This window comes from Tetrao urogallus (genome assembly GCF_951394365.1).
Source record: "Tetrao urogallus genome assembly, chromosome: 2".
In the NCBI taxonomy this organism is placed as follows: domain Eukaryota; kingdom Metazoa; phylum Chordata; class Aves; order Galliformes; family Phasianidae; genus Tetrao; species Tetrao urogallus.
Genome location: NC_136814.1, coordinates 74501360 through 74520487, shown reverse-complemented (window position 1 = coordinate 74520487; position 19128 = coordinate 74501360). Strand labels below are relative to the sequence as shown.

At 40.2% G+C, this 19128-nt stretch overlaps 1 protein-coding gene across 1 annotated transcript; it reads right to left on the bottom strand.

The window, feature by feature from the left end:
* Positions 1–1539: 1539 nt before the first annotated feature.
* On the bottom strand, positions 1540–18864 carry RRAGD (Ras related GTP binding D; the record flags this gene model as incomplete). Its single annotated transcript, XM_079550894.1, has 7 exons — positions 1540–1691; positions 3609–3757; positions 5741–5883; positions 11099–11213; positions 12245–12444; positions 12868–13163; positions 18720–18864. 7 exons carry the CDS (start codon positions 18862–18864, stop codon positions 1540–1542), a joined length of 1200 nt encoding a protein of 399 aa, XP_079407020.1.
* Positions 18865–19128: the final 264 nt, after the last annotated feature.

Sequence of the window (19128 nt, the reverse complement as noted above, 5' to 3'; positions counted from 1 at the left end):
CTGAAAAATAAGGAGTTTAACCTGTGAAACAAAAGCCAGAAAACACTGGGAGCTCTTAACTCAGTAATAGACACTCAGTGCTATTCCTTGCCTTAACCAAAAGAAAACTTTCAAATTCCATCTCCCCTCCCATCTATCCCAGAGCTATCTCAGGTAGGGATAGACAAATTTATGACTGAGTAAAGTGCAGCTCCCCTTGCCCAGTTCTGGTATACTGCAAACTGCCTTCCAAATCAAGCTCTTCCCACTCCCAGAAGCTGCTGACAACACTTTTGGAATGTGTACGCAACTGGTTTGCAGTGGGATTGGGGAGAAAGAAAAAAGGAGTTGTTCTTCCAGCTAGGAATGACACTTTTGTATCATTAACTAAACAAAACCAGTAAATACAGAATTCAGAAAGTTTTACTTATTTTTAAAGTCTGATAGTACTCGGATGTCCTGGTGGATCCTTTGACAAATCTGCTCATTTCTATATATTAAAAGTAGCAAGATAGTCTGATTACTGTAACAGGTTGATTTCTCCAGTACTCATTTCAATTGCAGATGTACCCACAAGTAGAAGGAATCAGAAAACTTCTGATGTGCTTGCATCTTTAGGACTTCCATCAGTACATCTGAATGGCAGGGTAGAAATGCACAGATTCTTCACTGCAACAACCACAACTGTGCAGGCCATCAAAACAAATTTAGCAGCATAAATTCAATCTTTTGGATAAACCACCCTCCTCCAAAACCTTGTAAAAATACCAGTGCAACATAGAGCCATTTTACAAAACAATTGTCTTTATAGAAAGGTATTTTAGTGGTATATGCTGAGGTAAATGATAAAAGTAGACCCAGAGGGCATTACCAGTGTTATGAAGAACTCCAGATGAAATATGGCCAAAAGCCTGTTTTATAAAAGCTAATATTTACCTACCAGTTATGAATGTTTACCTACCAGTTATGATTGCTGGTAAGGTACTTATTGCTGTAATACTTCAAAATTACTTTTCAGGTTACAAATTGAAAAATATATGAAATTAGATCGGTATGAATGTTAGGTATTAGCTGTAACAAATTTTAAAAGGCATCGTACCAAGTTTTCTTAATTGTTTACTAGCCAATTTGATTGTAGCAGGTAAATAAAATACAGCATACATTTTACCTGACGCCATGCATCAAAATCACCATAAAAACTAAGTTTATCAAAGTCCAACTCCACAAGGAAAACATGAAAAAGTGCAAATTATGTACCCAGTATTTCTGTCACAGCTGTTTTTTCTTAATATGGCATGAAAAAGGTTTACAGCATATATTAAGAAACTTCTTACAAGTGTTCACCTCAATGCTTATATATACAACATTTTGCTCAAAGTGCTCACTATATTAAAAAAACTGATTGGATAAAAATATTTAAACAGTGCTTTCTGAACGTTCAGGGAAAATTCATGTAATACATCAGTCCCATTGGTTTTCCTCTTCACTCAGTGCAATGAGATGCAGAAGTCACATCAACTTCATGAAATCTTAGCTCGCCACAGTGCCAGAAAACCTCAGTTACAGTGGCATTCTTGGTGTCCCATTAGGAGTGGGTCTCTTATTTTTTTGCACATGACTTTGATGTTTTCGAGATCTTACTACTTTCATTCTTACTTCAAATACTTCTTGTATGGCTTTTCGAAAACAATGGAAATTGTAGTCTATTAATCCTACAGAGACAGAAATGTTTTCCATATTAATAAAAACATTTACACAAATGAAGTAATCACAAATTTGATTATATTCTACATTTACTAAAATACCACATTCTTTCTCGAGGTCATAATCAGTGAATTCTCCAGGCAATTTTTTTCTGTGCTAAGCAGAAGTAAATTTAATAAATACTAGTAATTCAGTGAGCATCACAGTTTCTTGTTATATCCTGTATTAACTGCACATATTGGTCTTAAGAGAACACAAAGAGAAATACTTTGGCAGATAGGAAAGCTTTAACTTAAGAAAGAGCTTTGGAGAAACACTCAGGATACTACAATATAAATTAAACTCTTTCCCAAATTACGGTGTCATTTTGCAACTTTACCTCACAAAAGAACCATGATAAAAAAAATATCATCTAGCAGTAAAAAAAAATTAGTATTTTTTTTATAATATATAAATTTGGAAACAGATACTCTGCAGCTATATTACCAAATAGCAGTACCAAAAACCACTTATACTTCATTTTACACCCTAACTGAAAACTAGCACAACAGTCATGTTGTTAGATTACATACATATATACTAGGCAGTTAAAATTACCATGTGAGTGGGCTGACTGTGATCCCACAGAAAAGCTGTAAAGCCATACTGGTATTCAATCAGAAGACTTATTGGGTGCTATAAAAAATTGTTTAATACTGCCATACAGTTTTAAAATTTTGGACAGGGTTAATTGCCATAAATTTTCCCAATGTTGTGGTTTCCATCTCAATTTCCTTAACAGGAGACGATGCATATTTGAAATAGTTCATACCCAACATGTTATACTTTCTTTTTTTCCAGAAATTGCTTTCCTTCTCCCTTGAGTTCAGACAGAGAACTCAGTTGAAGTTTCGAGATACTAAAATAAAACTGCATTAAAATACCAAACCATACTGCTCATGAATACTGACTTCAATACGAACTGTCCCAAATTATGTAGACACAACAGTTGGACACAAAGCCTAACAAGTATTTGCTCAAGATGGTGTCTTTTCTGAAACAGTCCTGTTAGTGTTACAGTAAAACTTTTTAATGCTTACAGCAAAACCAACATGGGCAGCAGCTAACTTTCAAAGATAGCAACAGTGGTACAGATACGTGAGAGAAATTTGACCAGGTAAAGTTCTATAAAATAAAAGCTAAACAGCCTGTCAAACAGTTCAGCAGAGATGGCTTGAGTACTGCATTCACAAACACGACGACACTGACTGGTGAATTAGTATCACAAGAAATGGATCACAAGCCAAAATGATGGCTCATTTTTCCACTGTTCCTTTCCAGTCTTGGGACATTTGAAGCCCTGTAACTCAGTGAACACCACAGCAACTAAGCAATGTGGTAATTAACTAAGCTTTCGGTGTTGACCTTGACTAGGATCAGGGCAGGATAAGAAATGTTAGGTACTTCAGCTACAAAATGTAAATGCTGCCTAATCCCAAATATGCAGTTTTTTTAAGCCTACTTTCATAGACAAGAAAAGCGAGAACATATTTCTATCAGTTTCTTGTTTCAATACTTATCATATTTCTAGTTTCAATACTTATCCCTTGGTTATGGCACACAAGCTGTTCCAAACTCATATGCTAGTGCCAATAGGTACAAAGCAACGCTAGCCAAGATAAATTGACACATTCTACTGTTGCAGATGGAAGCTTCATTGCAATGAATGTAAACTGTATGCTTTCTTATCAGAAAGCAGTCAAATGTATTTTTCATCTTAATGTCAGCACAATACTTCACGCCTTTAACCATATTATGTAAGCTCTATCAAGCTGTATTTGTAATATTTGTGATACAGCTAGAGAATGGATCAGCTAATGGCAATCAGAGTTATTCATTAGTTTGTTTGTACAAGGTAAAATGTAATATTAGAAAGAGGTAAATACCTTTTCTCTCAAAGCTTTCTTCTCTCACAAAGCAAACAAGAGCAAGGAATTTTGTTACTTCTTTTAAATAAAGGACAGTTGTATTGTTCAGTTTTATGATTGCCATTGATTCTTTGTCATACGGAGTTCCAGTGCCATCATCTTTAAGCCTGAAAGGCAATATTCAAACAAACAAACAAGATAAGGCATCAGATGAGTTAAAAGTATTTCCAGGTATGTGCTTGTGAGATCTTCTTAAATGGGTAGTTATCACCAATCTCCCAGAATAATTAGCACTGATAATATTTTAAGGCAACAGGTTTCACAGATGTTCCAGGAACAGAGGACAATAAATTAATTCCAATATCATGCTTTTAGTTTGCAGCTAAAAACATCGACAGGCAGGTTTCTATGACAAATGCTAAATGATTACACAAGAGACAGTGGCAGAATGAAACTGACTAGAATGCCTCCCTGTTGTATTATACAGATAATAATTTTGAACCCCAGAACTGTATCTTTCTCTCCACACATACAAAAAAGGCTACAGAATCAGAATCCTTCATTGTAAAACTCTGTAAAACACAAGTTCTTGTACAGTTCAGAGATCAAATCTAAAATCTAAAAGATACAGCAGAACACACAACTGAATAAATTTACAGAAGTATTAAACAATCTGTTGTTCTTTTGCTGTTCTAATGGTTATTGTACACCTGCACCAGGATTTTCCCCCATACCTTCTCGAAGATCTATAAAAAAATCAATAAAAACAGGTAAGAATTTCAGACTACTGAAGACTACCACATTTTCAGAAGCAGATACTGTGGTTTAGCCTCTAATTCTATATACCTTAATGCACTAATACTTAACGCACCCCTGCCTTTCCCAGGAATAGCTAGCATTGCACTGGGCCAAGCCATTTGAAACACCAACATAACTTGCAAGGTAAGTTGATGGCATCAAGCTGAGTAGTGCAGCTAACACAACAGAAGGGAGGGACACTATCCAGAGGGACCTGGACATACTCAGTAAGTGAGCACATAAGAATCTAATGAGGTTTAACAAAGCCAAGTACAAGTGCTGCACTTGGGTCAAGAAAATCCCAGATAGGAATACAGACTGGGAGAAAAACTCATTGAGAGCAGCCCTGTGCAGAAGGACTTGGGGGTTTTGATGGATGAAAAGCTGGACATGAGCCAGCAGAGTGCTACTGCAGCCTGGAAGGCCAATAGTATCCTGGGCTGCATCAAATGAGGCGTAGCCAGCAGGGTGAGGGAGGGGAATTATCCCTCTCTACTCTGCCCCCATGAGGCCCCATCTATACTGAGTCCAAGCCTGCATCCCCCAGAACAGGAAGGATGTGGAGCTGCTGCAGTGGGTCCAGAGGAGGGCCATAAAGATGACCAGAGGGCCAGAGAACCCTTCTTATTAAGAAAGGTTGAAGGCGAGAGGGTTTGGCGCTAGGAAGAATTTTTTTACTCAGAGGGTGCTAAAGTGGTGGAATAGGTTGCCCAGAGAGGTTGTGGATGTCCCATCTCTGGAAGCATTCAAGGCCGGGTTGGATGGGATCCTGGGCAGCCTGATCCAGTGACTGACAACTCTGCCCATGGCAGGTGGGTTGGAACTCAATGATCTTTAAGGTCTGCTCCAACCTAAGCCATTCTGTGAGAGTTCTCCAATCACTAAAGGATAGGAAGCTGAAAAATACAAATTTTGTGCAGGGAAAAGAGGACAAGCAAAAAACTGATGGAAGAGTGAAGCAGCTCTTTAAAGCCTGCAGAGGCGATTAGCTATTAAACACAACTACATACAGCCTCACATTTAATTATTTATTTTAAATGAGAGGCATCCTTCTGTTGAATTTGGCCCTAGGGAACAAAAAGATGGTTAATATTTCCTTTTTCTTTAGGATGGCTACTTCCTACTCCTTCCCACAAAAAATAAATTACTCACATAGAAAGAGGAAGGTGCTTGCAAGAGAAGCCAGGCAAGGAACACTGTTGCTAGCAGGTGATCTGCACCCAACAGGCCCTTAATTTCCTCCTTCTCCCTTACTCATTCTCATTCTTTTTACATCTACATAATTCTTATTTTGAGGTCATTCAGATTCTAGGTACATAGCTTCATGAAAAAAAAAGAAAAAAAATACTTACCCATATATACAAGAAATGTCAATCACAACATCTATCATATCACAGCAGAGCTCGTAAGTTTGCATATCCACTGGAGTGCTGTCCGTTGCAATATAGATCTTACTTACTACATCAAATAAAAATGCTTTCTCAATCCCAGAATTCTGTTGAAGAAAGAAAGAAAAATGAAATATATGCCCTATGTTTGATTAGTACCAAGATTTTCTGTTTCCCTACTTGCCTACTGCACAAAATGTAAGTTAAGTAGGAGTTAATTTGCAGTAAAGCTCATTTTGAGCAATGACGTATTTGTAGCAAGCTGTGATGACTACAGACCTTCTATATGCTTCTGTCTTTAATAGAAGTTAGGTTCCCAAATTTCCTCTCTAGAATAAATTACACTTGTTTTCAGTGTAACACACAAGATAAAAAAAAATTCCAAGATCAAGCTTCTGGGGTGCTTTTTCTGATTGTAGAAATGGACATAAAAAGAAAACTGTAATTTAAAGTTATTCTAACTGGATGTATAGGATGGTGAAAACAAAGAAAAAAAATTGACAAAGACAGTAGGAATCAAGAACTAATTCCTTAAGGAAACTGAGAAATCAGTAGCTGTTCTACTGCATAGTTCCTTAGAACATTTTTTATTCAGAATCACAGGAAAAAGATCAGTATTTTGATGGTGCCTTTTCAGTTTTCATATAGAATTTGTCGTTAAAGACATGTTTAAGGCTTGCTAATGTGACAGCATCTATGCTCCTGTCATCCTGCCAAGCTAATCAAGACTCTCTCAGTACTGAACATGTATTATATCTGCAACTCTCAGATGGTAGGCAGGAATGCTAGCTCAGTTTCGGCTTATACTCTTTGTGTAGATAAGGCAAACTGCCATAAGCCTCTGTCTTCTAGAGTGGGAATAAAAAAACACCACATGTACTGAAAACTGAAAACAGTAGCTTTGTGTGGTCATATCAAGACTTCGCACCTGGGCAGCTGTCCCAGCATGAACACAAAAGACAACTTCCCAGTATAGCTGAAGATCAAGCTGACGAATATGCTTCGGAATCCAGACACACAGAACAGAACGAATCTTCTCCCTTTAAACTGTATTTTTTCCATATATGGGTCTCCTTTTAGTAGGATTTGAGACTGTTGCTATAACTGTTTTGTAACTGTCAAAAACACTCTGAAAACCCATACCAACTTATAATAGTTTCAGCTTTTGTAATTATAGAAGTTTTCTTCTTTCTTTTGCAAGTGAATAACACATAACTAGAGACTAAAGTGACCCTCACACTTTCCAAATTCCCCATAATAAGCAGAAAGACTTCAACCTTAGGTATTAATTCTTCCACTGCTGGACATCCAAATAAGTTGGAAATATTCATTCACAGTGGTAACAGAGGTGAATTTCTTGCATTTAATCATGGAAAAAGAGTTCATGAGTGGCTCATTTCTTTAGGTCATTAATAGAAAAAAATACTCAAGAGAAAGTATACTCTCTGGATACCCTATGTACATGAGCTGAAGCACATGATAACAAAGAGACTCTCAGAGAACTGGGATTATGCAGTCCGAGGAAAAGAAGGCACACTGCTGTCTACAAACCCCCTCTGGAAGGATGTGCAGAAGACAGGTCCAAACTCTTCTCAGAACAAGTGTTGAAGGGCAAGAGGCAAAAGACAAACTGAAATTCTATCTTAAGAAAAAACAAAAAGCAAAACACACACACAAAAAAATCCGAACAACAACAAACACCTTTTTTAGCATAAGAGTGGTCAAGCACTGGGAGCACATTGTGGAGTTGGTATCTTTAGAGATACACAAAGCTGAACTGGACCCAGCCCTATGCAAACCTGCACACAGTAGCTTGACTTTCAGCAGGAGCTGACCTCTAAAGGTCCTGCTCAGCTCATTTGGCTCTATGAATCTACATTTTGAGAATTAAGAACAAAACTGTATGTGTATTTTTTTTTGGTTATTCTGTCCACATTTAATAGCTGTGCAATTATAACATTCAAACAATACATAAATTCTGACCGCACTTCACATACTTCTATAGATGTAGTCGAATAAGATTAATCACAATTTACCTGTAAATACCATCTGAATATATTCCTTAAAAAGAAAACTACTTTTAAACAAAAGAGATTGGAACTTGAGCCCTGCAGTGTCATTCTTGAAGAATCGATTATAAAATTTTATATTACATAAGAAGAAAATCAGTTGCATATATAAGTACCTTAAAATATTAAGATGTCAGTGACAATATTGTATCATTTAACAATGAGAAGCGATGTACCCATCTCAGAACTCTAGCAACTGCAGCCTGTCAACACTTGCAGTGGCAGTTTAAAAGGTTTTCATCTTGAAATGCCTGCCATGCCAGCTATTACACATGGTAGTAGGGTAAAACTTGGCATCTTAAATCATTGTTGCATTAACTTGAAACTGATACACTATGGTAGGATCTGCTGAGAAACTGGCAAGACTCCTTCTGTTTAACTTTGTATGGTGACAGAAACCTCTACAAAAGGGTAGGCTGGGCTGCCAGTGATAACCACTAAATTGTACCAGCAAGAGCTCTCTGATTTTATTTGCTGGAGTTTTTAGTATGCCTTAAATTACAAAATCAAAAGATTTGCCAGAATGTTTGTGAGGATGTTTATCAACATAACAGTAAAAACAATAATTATGAAGCCATAAGAAGACAGGGAGCTTTGGGTAAAACTTACTATACAATAGAGGCATCATTAACACACAGATAGCAAAAATGACAGTGAGAAATCAGCTGTTAGATTAGATAAATGGGCTTATCTTCCTCCTTCTTGAAAGTATGGAGACTAAGTCAGAAACTGGCCCTAAAAAGAAGTTTTTACACATTCCCACATCACACATCTTGACTACCTGGTAAGGCCATAGGGATAGGAAAAACAGACATCCCTCTATAGGAAGCTGATGTTAGCCAAAATTCACATGAATTTTAAACACCAAACCATTCTTTAGTTATTTTGTTTTTCAGGCAGTTGGACTAAAGAACATAGAAGCAGTATTATAATGATCAAATGCACAAGCTGTATGAGCTAACACACTGTGGGACTAGAAAAGTTGGTTAAAAACCTGAGGTGAACTCAAGGGTGATCACAGATCTATTTTTGTAATCACCAGCTTTTGTGTTGGAAGTCTTTATGGCATAAATGAAAGCACATCCTCATGAATATTGCTTCAAACCCAAACTAGAACACCAACACACCCACATTCTGATAACCAACACACTGGCTTCCTGAAGTAAGGCATGAACAAAATCTATGTCAAGATTCCTAACCTGATTTGTTGTCACTGAGTTGCTAAAGAGGCGCCCACTAATTCTACACCAGAGAATGATGTTTAGTCTTCCTATGGTTGCAAGTAAGAGTCATTCTGAGCCTACTGTCTACAGATGAAAGATGCTCTTCTAAGCAGAAAGCAAGCTTTCTGAGCACGCAGTAAAGCAGCTACATCTTGTTCTATGTCACTGACTGTTATGTTCTACTTGGAGCTAAGAAACAGGTTGAGACTCTTGGCCCTAGGGGCAGAGGAAATAGCTTATCTCTCAGGAACACTTCTCTAAATTTCCCATTCATTTGAATGAGTTGTTCTGCCCTACCAGTCATATCTGATACTCTAGATATTATGGGGCCTTCAGTCTGGGTGCCCCAGATGCACAAACAACTGTTGTCATTAAGGAAACAGCTCATGCTCGAGTCATGTAGTGGTTTGGTACAAACTTTTCAGCAACTGCAAACAGTGAGAAGACCCTAGACAGAGATCAGACTCATGATATGAGTAACCACGGCAGTTCTGGAATTACGAAGATTATCATTCAGCCAGCTTTCTCATTAATACTATAAAGCATATTCAAAATAATACCTAATTGCTTCAGAACTATAATCATCACCCTTTCATCATTACTTTTCTACCCCAAGTAGAATGAAGGGCTGGATGACAACTGGCATTCAGTACAGCCATTTTCTTGGAATGAGATCTTTGTCATAAACCATTCCTTATTAATTGGTTGCCTAATAGTAAGAAAATAAATTTGGGAAAGACACTTCTTTAATCCTAGCTCTCCCTTTCAGCAAAACAGCCAACCACCCTCTCTCCTAATTTTCACACCCCACACTGAGAAACTGTGAAGTCTTATTTTATCCTACAGGCTGTTGAATGATATTAAATAATTTCATGACTTCAGAATCACAAAAAGGCAAGCCAAAATGCCTTGTTTGGAAACTGAAGTTTGACTAATGCTAATGCAAGGTACAAGAATGGGTACAGTTCCAGGAGCCGCTAGGATCTGAACTAATGCATCAAGAAAAGGGGGGCAAACTCTCCTTTCTCACAACTACTTAATGTGTTTCCCATTCCTCATTGTCACATGTCCCCATTTCTAACCTTGGGCCACAAAAAGAGTATGTTGGTTTCCTTCATGAGCTGCTTTTGACTAAATGAAACAGGCAAAAGAACCGGACAGTCTTCTCCTGTATGACTATGTGTCAGAGTGACTCCATAAGGGAACAGGTAGGTGTAACAACCAGCATAAAGGAAGGGAACAGACCATACATCCAGGAGCAGTAAAACAAGCAATTACCTCCACAGCAACAGCAGGATGTTAGATATACAAAGTTCCCTAACTGGCCTTGGAAGTAACTGTGGAAGCTGTGAAAGCTGTACCTCCAAAATGTTAAGACTACATTTTGAGAGGTAGAGGGATAAATCTCAACGCAAAATGGAATAAATTCTAGGTAGTACTATAGACAGTTCTCTTACATAAAAGGTCAGACCAGATGACGTTCCTTTAAGAATTTATCAACACAAATTTCAAGTACTACTTTAAAAACTGCATACAGCACAGGCTTTTGTAACACTCAAATGAACTTAAAAGCAGGAAAGCAATGACTTTTTCTCTCAGAGAGTGGTCAGGCACTGGAATGGCTGCCCAGGGAGGTGGTGGACATGCCGTCCCTGGCAGTGTTCAAGAGGTGTCTGGATGAGGAGCTATGAGATACAGTTTAATGCTTGTGGTAGCAGTAGTAGTGGGAGGATGGTTGGACTGGATGTTCCTGTAGGTCCTTTCCAACTTTGTGATTCTATGATTCTATGACTGCTAATGCACTTTATGTGCCATTTTCACTCATAAAATGCTGTATCTCAGCAGTTCAGCAATACTGTCAGACAAGGAAGGGAGGCCTAGCTTCATGTGAGTGCATTTCAACTATATTTTGATAATTCCTCTGAATGTTCACGTTGCTCACAATCTCTCAGAAGGCAGCGAATAGGATATTTCAGCGTGCATGATGGTCATAGCTTCATCTATAGACAAAACACGTAGCAAGTACTTACTGAAATAAAGATGTTAAGCAGATTTTCCAGTGTTGGGAGCTGTGGAATCAGTTTCTGTACCACTTTGCTAAATGCTTCAAATATAGAATGATCATATATGCTTGTCAGATAAAAGCTGGAAAAAAAAAAAATCACCAGATTTTTCTTTTAGTTACATACTGTGAACATGATGCACCTTTCATAATATGAGTGAAACGAAATATTGTCAAACAGCAAGTGCCTACAATTATGCAATTACCCCTTGTGATCAAAAGTCACATGTTATGACTGAAGCACAGGCCTTCATACGGAAACTAAATTCTCACAATTATACTTGCTACAGCAATGCATACCTCCATACAAAAAACAGACAACAACAAAACACCTAAACAATGCAAATGAGCACCTGATGTAGGACTTCATGATGTAATTCCCCTTCATAATGTAATCTTAGAAAACATTTTTCAAATTGCAGAAGAGGAACATTACTGAACATAGGTAGTGTGACTTAATTTTTTGAAAGCTGGACCCATTTTACAATGCACAATGCAGTCAAGTTTTTAAGAGCTCTAAAGTGTTGACAGGTTCATAAAACAGTATCTTTCTATACATCTATTTGTATTTGGCTATAAGCACTAAAAATAATATGGAAACTTGATGTCCCCCTAGTTTCTAGTCTATAGAAGTTCACTGTTTTTAACTGTTTGCTACAATCATTTGCTTTATCACCAGATACAAGACAGGTGTTCTCTCTTTGCCTTCCCAAGTTGCTCTGAGGAGGCTGCAACAATGAGAACTAGTGACTGGGAGATGACGGTGAGACAAGGAGCAGTTTCGAAGACAAAAGTGATGTGGATAGCATATGCATTCTACAGGTTGCCACTGCCCATACTTCTAATTTCAAGACAGAAACTGCAGCAAAAACTGTCTGGACTCTAACATATTTGTCATCCGTTTTTAAGCATTTCTGCTCCTTACCTTGCTTTTCAAGACAGCACTCAGAAATAAGATACTGCATTTGACCTGAGCCAAACAAATTATCTGTGACTTTTTCCTTCATATGTTAAAATCTTTTTGCTTGCTACTTCAAGAGAACAGAAAATATTAACTTGTTAAATAAACAGCTTCTCTCCAACTAAAGACTTTTTGTACAGCAGCTTTTCTCACCTGAGATGAATCTTCTCCAATCCAGCATCTGCAAGGTCATCATTTGCCCTCTGGTGAATATCTCTTTGTGTTTCAATCTTGTGATCGTCAGATAAGCCATCCACTTTATGGATAAAGATTTCAAAGTTGATGTCTGGATTCACTTTATATGCTCTGGTCACAGTAAGATGCAGCCGAGCTAATGCTTCCATATAATCATCCTAATGAAGGAAAAATAAAAACTGCAGGAAAGATGTGCAAAATATCTAAAATATTACAGTGATTACTTTTAGATAATGCTACAGATTAACAATATCTTAGGTTCTTTATTTCTTATAATAGAAAACTGAGCTTGTACCCAGCATGTGCACTGACCTTAAGCTGTCAGCACTTGGGAGACTGAACAAGAACCTTGCGATGTTAAAGCAGTTATCTGTTTTAAACATCTTGCAAAGGGAGATTAAAAATAGTCAACCAGCTCTTCAAGTTTTAATGACTTCCTGTAAATGTGCTTTTGTAACCATAAGTTATTTATTTGCTTTGAAGAATCTATGTTTTCCACTTGTATGTTGCTAAAAAAAAAGATAAAGGTAGCTTAAATGCAACCCCATACACACTTTTGTTTTTGTTTTTGTTTTTTTTACCTGAGAGTCAATAACAAATATTAGTGCTCCAGTGCCTCTGAAAATCATCTCATAGTCAAATGTGGGGTCAAAGAAGTCAATCTGCCCAGGAAAATCCCATATCTGAAAGTTGACAAAGGAGCTGTTGGATACATCCTCTCTGCAGATTTTGTTTGTGCTTTCCAAGAAGAGGGTCTCATTTGGTGACATTTTGTGAAAGACAACTTTCTGAATGGAAGACTTCCCACTTCTTCTCAAACCCATGAGCAGGATTCGTGGCTTAACTTCAGTACTGAAGGGATCATTGAAATCCAAAACTGAATAAAATCATACAAGAAGAAGAGTAACATACTATAGCAACATAATTAATGAGTAACTGACAGATGACATGAATCTGACATTTATTTTCTTGACATTCTGAGTTGGATTTATGTAAACATTACTGATTTTTAAACTGAGGGAACTGCAGACATTTTAGCCTGGATTCTTTGCCCCTGAGTGGACTAAGAAAAACTACTTTTCACCCATAGCAGAAGCTGCAGACAGCATGCTTAGTTTGTACATGAAAATTATTTTATCCCACAGCCATCCTAACATATGTAATTTTATTGTAACACAATAAAGCATTCTAACTCAACTTTAAAAAAAGAGTATCCAGTAACAAATACCTCTGTCAACCAACAGCTAGATCATGCTTCTGGAAGCAAGAAGTGAGCTTGTGTTAGTTACATTTGTGTGACATTGTAAAGCTACACAAAGGCTTCCTTCCTTCCTCTAAGCAAAGGAATCACACATCCCAAGAGCCATAGGAAGAGGACAACTCAGCAGGCTCACATCTTCTCCCGTTGGGACTTAAAGCACAGAACTGAGCTCAAGAGAAGTCCATTTCTAAGGCCATTATGATTTCACCTGCTGTTAAATAATTTGTGTTACAGTCTATACAAAGTTGTTATCCAATAAATAAGATTACAGGATAACCCTTGCCTATCTGCAAAACAAAGACCTGAAAACACTGTTATTCAGTTGTGTTACCTACTGTAATTTGAAACTCATGCAACTAAAAGTTAACATGTTTCAGGGATGATGCAGTTATATCAGCATAAAGAGACTTAGAGGAATAAACTATATTGATATATTCATATGGATATGACTATATAGCCTTTCACACTGGAGATCACACCCATTTCAGTTTCAGGAATGTCTAATTAAGATAGCTACGTCAGTCTAAACTCTTACTAAAATGTAGTAGGTCTGTAACTTTGAAATGTCCCATGATGCTGAGCTGAACCTAGTGCTAAATATAGTGGAAAAAAGTTTTAAAATAATACTATGATATCCTGTTTGCAGGACCAAACATAAGCAACACAAAATGCCAACGCTCTATCTGCAGAATAAGGCTCTCGGCACACAGCAGTCAGGTTTAAAATGTAGACCAGACAACAAGCCAAGCACACAAGATATCAGGCACGCCTTCTCCTACCTACTGCATAACAGACTGTCCAACCTAATTCAGGGCAGAGGGAAATTGCATTTCTTACTCATTTTCTGCTAAGGTGAATTTGGAATTGCACCACCTGCTGGCTCACCAGTACTTATGGCTCTCACCGTGAGTCCCTGGTACCACAGTGACTGACAGACCACTGATCTTTGAGATCCTGTGCATTTTGTCAGGCCTTGGCAGTTATTTCCACATACTGTGCTTTGTCATGCCTCACCTACAGGACACTGCCAACCTGGAGCAGCACGCAGATGAAATCCTTCAAGCAAAATAGCAGCAAGCTGCTGGGGACCGTAAGGTGCTCATCCCACTAATGCAGCAATGGACAACAGCAGCTGATCCTCAGGCAGTAATATTTAGGAAGTAATTAACTACAGTCGACACACTGCTCTACCCTTCCTGTCAACGTGAGCAATAATATCATTCTGTGACTGCATGAAATATGTGCCTAAGATACTTCAAACCAAGAAAGAGAGGAATAATAAGCCTCTGCTCTAAGACAATGTGACAGCATTCATTACGTTCTGCGGGGCGCAGTCTTGTCAACAAAGCAAACCAAAGGAGTAAGATTTAACAGCTTCTTTCACTCCACTCTCCTTAATGCACAAATTCTCTACAGCTGCTAAAAATACAATGATTTATTAATGTTCATACATCCATACATCCTGCAATCTACATCTTGACTACCTGAAGGGAAAATAACTTCGTCAAAGCTTTACAAGAACTAGTTTGAATACATTATTTTCAAAATGCATACAAAAACCAGACTTTGGGTTGATGCTTTATTGCATGTTCCAAAGCATTATAAAAAAAACTCCACTTTGCTTGGTTCGTAACAGAACCTACCAAGTCTGGTTTGCTGTGGCTGTGTACTGTTTCCCTTTCCTCTCCCCACCACAGTAACACCAACTTCCCTGTATGTCTTATGACATACCCTCCAAAAAACTGATGTGACATGCTGTGGCTGATCTGGAGCTGACCACACGCCTCAACAGCACACAGGCGTGCACCAGGCAGCCAAGTGCTGCTGCAGCATACATCCATCTGCTTGCCTGTCTCTGAGAACACTTTCACTGGAGCCTCCTCTCAGCGCTACCTTTCATCAAGCCTGCACAAACTCAATCATATTTGAGACTTCTTTCCTTCAAATTCTAGTGTAGGTGGTCAGTAGTTCCCAAAGTTCTGACAAGTAATGAGACAAGAAGACAGGGTAGCTACTTCTTTAAGAAACAGGCCAAAAAAATGCACAGGTACCTAAAAAAAATATTTAAAATAACTTGGAGTTTTAAATTGTTGCTATATTATGTTTTCCCATGTAGACACGTTTTTATGAACTGTAATACTTACTAGAAAGGAATCATATTAAAACCATATTAAAGAACAGAGTTGGAAGTGCAAACAGTTACTAGCAAGTAGAGTGAACGCTGTCTCTTCTACTAGTAGGAGTGCTACTTAGCTCTTGGAATTCTGCCAGTTCAAAGACAGGGAAATGTGAATTAATATCATCCAAACCTGACTAGATAGCAGAGCTGCTGCAGCACTTTCCTTGGAGAGGGAGTTAGAAGATTACCTTATATGTAAAGGAATTGGATGATACACTGCCTGCCCACATTCCTTTCCAGAGTACATGACAACTCCTTTAATTTGCCATAGCAATGTCAGTAGATGTAACTACCCAACTTCGCAACTTCCCAGATTGGGTTACTAAGCAAGAATATACTATGCATGAGAAACATTAAACTATTCTCTGTTCCATAATGGGAAAGATAATTTTCCATGTCATCAGATGAGACACGTTTCCTAGTTCATTCACTTTTGCATAGTCATAAAATGCCAGTTTCTAGCACATACCAACAGTTCTCCTTCACATTTCAACTCCACTAAGCAGCCACAAAGAACGCTCTGGTTAGAAGCTAAAACCTTTGAAGTATCCACAAATTAATTTTAACAAACCCCAAAGCCCTTTCACAACACAGAAGGACTCGATTCCTGACAAAATTTCTTTAACAGCAGGTAGTGCACGTTTGTGGAGTGCTACTTGTGTGCATTGCAACACAAAGAAGAGCCCAGCTGTGAAGAGTTGGTAACTGCACATAGCTGGTCTGTTTCACCAGGACACAAACAGAATGAATAATGTACAGCCAGAATGTTTAAAATATTCATCGATAATTAACAGTTGTTGAAACCCATCCTAAATTCCACATCAGCTACAATTATTTTTCAGAAGCCTGGGTCTATCAGTGCTCCACAGCCACATGTGAAGGGGATGCCATGTTGGAAGGTGCATGTTTAGATCCCATCAGCGAGAAGACCGTAGTTCTCAAATGTACAAAGCACAGAAGCTCATCTGCTCAAGCTACGCCAAACCGAAATTATATTTCTGTTCATTCTACTATGTTAACAATCTCTTCCAAGACCATTTTAACTAATAGAGCTAAGAACGATTATTTTTTTGGCCTACTAATGCAATTACATCATTCTTTTCTTAAGCTTTAACCTCTTCTATAGAGGAGAACTACCAGTCCCATACTTTTCATTTAAGTACCCATAAGGCCATTCAACTCATGGCATTTTCAGCACTACTGGGACTGTGATGTTTGCAGTTTTTAAGACAATAGCCTTATAAATATACACACTGCACATCTTCAATGCTGAAAGTGACCTGAGCCTGAAAAGTTAACAGAAAAAGCTTATGTGCAATCAAGAGAGCCATTCAGCTACTGTGGGTTTATGAACATTGCAGAAATGCCTGGTGGAAGGAAATTCTTGTGGGCAAAGACTCAGAACCAGAAGGCTTGGCTCTACTCTACCACAGGTGCAGCACTCTGCAAGGATCCAACTTCGAGTTATTTCTTCGGACACTCTGCAGGAAGTTTCTCTGCTTGTAAATACTTTTTAAATGCAAGTATCCAAACAATGAATAGGTGTTATGTAAACCAAGTGCTTCAAGGTATTTGAGTATGACCCCATGCCTAAAGTCAAAAGATGAAGTGGAGAACAAACAGCAGTCATTTCAGCTCAGGTTGGAGTCAAGAAAACAGCAGAGGGTGAGAGATGACCAACACAGCGTTTTGAAATATCAAATGTGCCTACGTGCACAAATTATGCTTTTACTTTGAAGCCTGGCTTCTCCCTTCACTTTCAACAGCCACACGTGGAGGCTGGGATACTGTACTTCAGACTGCTTACTGTACAAAAGCAGGAAGAAATAGGATAGAAACTGGGAAAAGGAAAGCCCCTTGCCCCGAGGCCAGTTTCAGACACACAAAGTCCAGATCAACCCCCTCTTTTCTCTCCAGAGACTTCAGAACCAAGCAGAAAAGCAGGGGGTATGGCTGGTACAATAAGCCTTTGTTAGCCCTGGAGTGGAGAGGTCTCTTCACTTGCCTGCTATTCAGGATGTAAAGGTTTGTTTTCATTAGGTACAATATTCTCATGTTACTGTGAAGAAGCAATTGCCATTTTTTAGCAATTTAATAAAGCTCCCATTGAAAAATTTCCAAATAAATTCCTCTGAGAGCAGAAAATGGATTACTTCTCTGCAGAAGGTGCTGTCGGTTTAGTACTAAATAAATGCACTGAAATACATTCTCTCTGCATCAAAATGAAGGCGATTCCTCAGCAGCTTCACATAAGACATCAATTAGTCTCAGTTACATCTCTGGCATCCCAGCGTCCTCACAGCCCCACGCCCGAGCTTGGAGCTTCGACTGCCCCCAAACTGTGGGAGTCACTCAGCCCCCACGGCAGCTCGCAGGACTGGGCTTTCTGAGGAAAGGCTAACCAGCACGTAGCTTTACAGCACGCAGCCCTTTGTTCTGCAATTATTAGAAAGCAATTCTCATTTCACATGGACGTCCCCAGAGCCCTCCGAGCTCCCGAGCGAAGCAGCGTTCCCAAACCCACGCTCCGAACGAGAGCAACAGGCTCTGAGCCGGCGCGCCTCTCCCTGCGGAGCGGCGCTGCTCCCCTCGGGACGCCCGCATCCCCCGCACCCATCCCCGCCGACCAGCACTCGCGGGCCCCGGGCCGAGCCTGCAAACCCGACGACTGACACCGGCAGCTGCCTGCCAGCGCGGGGCCGCCGCTGCCTTTTATAGCCGGCAGCACCCCTCCCCGGCACGGCCGGCTCGCATCTCTCCCAGACGGGGAAACGCGTGCGAGGGGACCATCCCCCTCCCCGCAGCGCTTTGTCTGCGTTTCTCCCCCCCCGCGCAGCCGGTCGCCGCCCGGCAGCCTTCGCTCAGCCCCCGGCAGCCCCCCCCGCTCCCGCTGACCCCGCCGCCCGCGCTGCTCCCGGCGCGGTTCCTCCCGGCCCCACGGAGGCCTGCTCCCCCGCCCCACGCCCGCACCGGCCGCGTCTGGCAGCACTCACACGCCTCATCGCCGCCGCTCTCCGCGTCCCCGTCCGAGAAGGACTCGGCCCCGTCGGCGTAGCCCGCCAAGCCCACGATCTCCTCCTCCTCTTCCTCCTCCTCGTCCCCCTCCTCCTGGGGCAACTTCCTCGGCACCTGGCTCATGCCGGCCGCGCTCCCCGCCGGGGCTGCGAGAGGCTGCGAGAGCCCCTCTGCCTGACGGCGGCCTCGGGGGGAGCCCAGGTGCCGCGCCGCCGCCACACGGCCCCGCGCCGCCGCCGCCGCCGCTCCCTTCCCCCGCTCGCCGCTGGGCGGAGAGCGTGGCGCCGCGACCCGCGTCACCTGACGCGCAGGCCGGGCCCCGCCGCTGCCGATACCGGCCCGGAGCTGAGCCCGGGCTCGGCGCCGCGAAGCCGGAGGCGGCGGTCT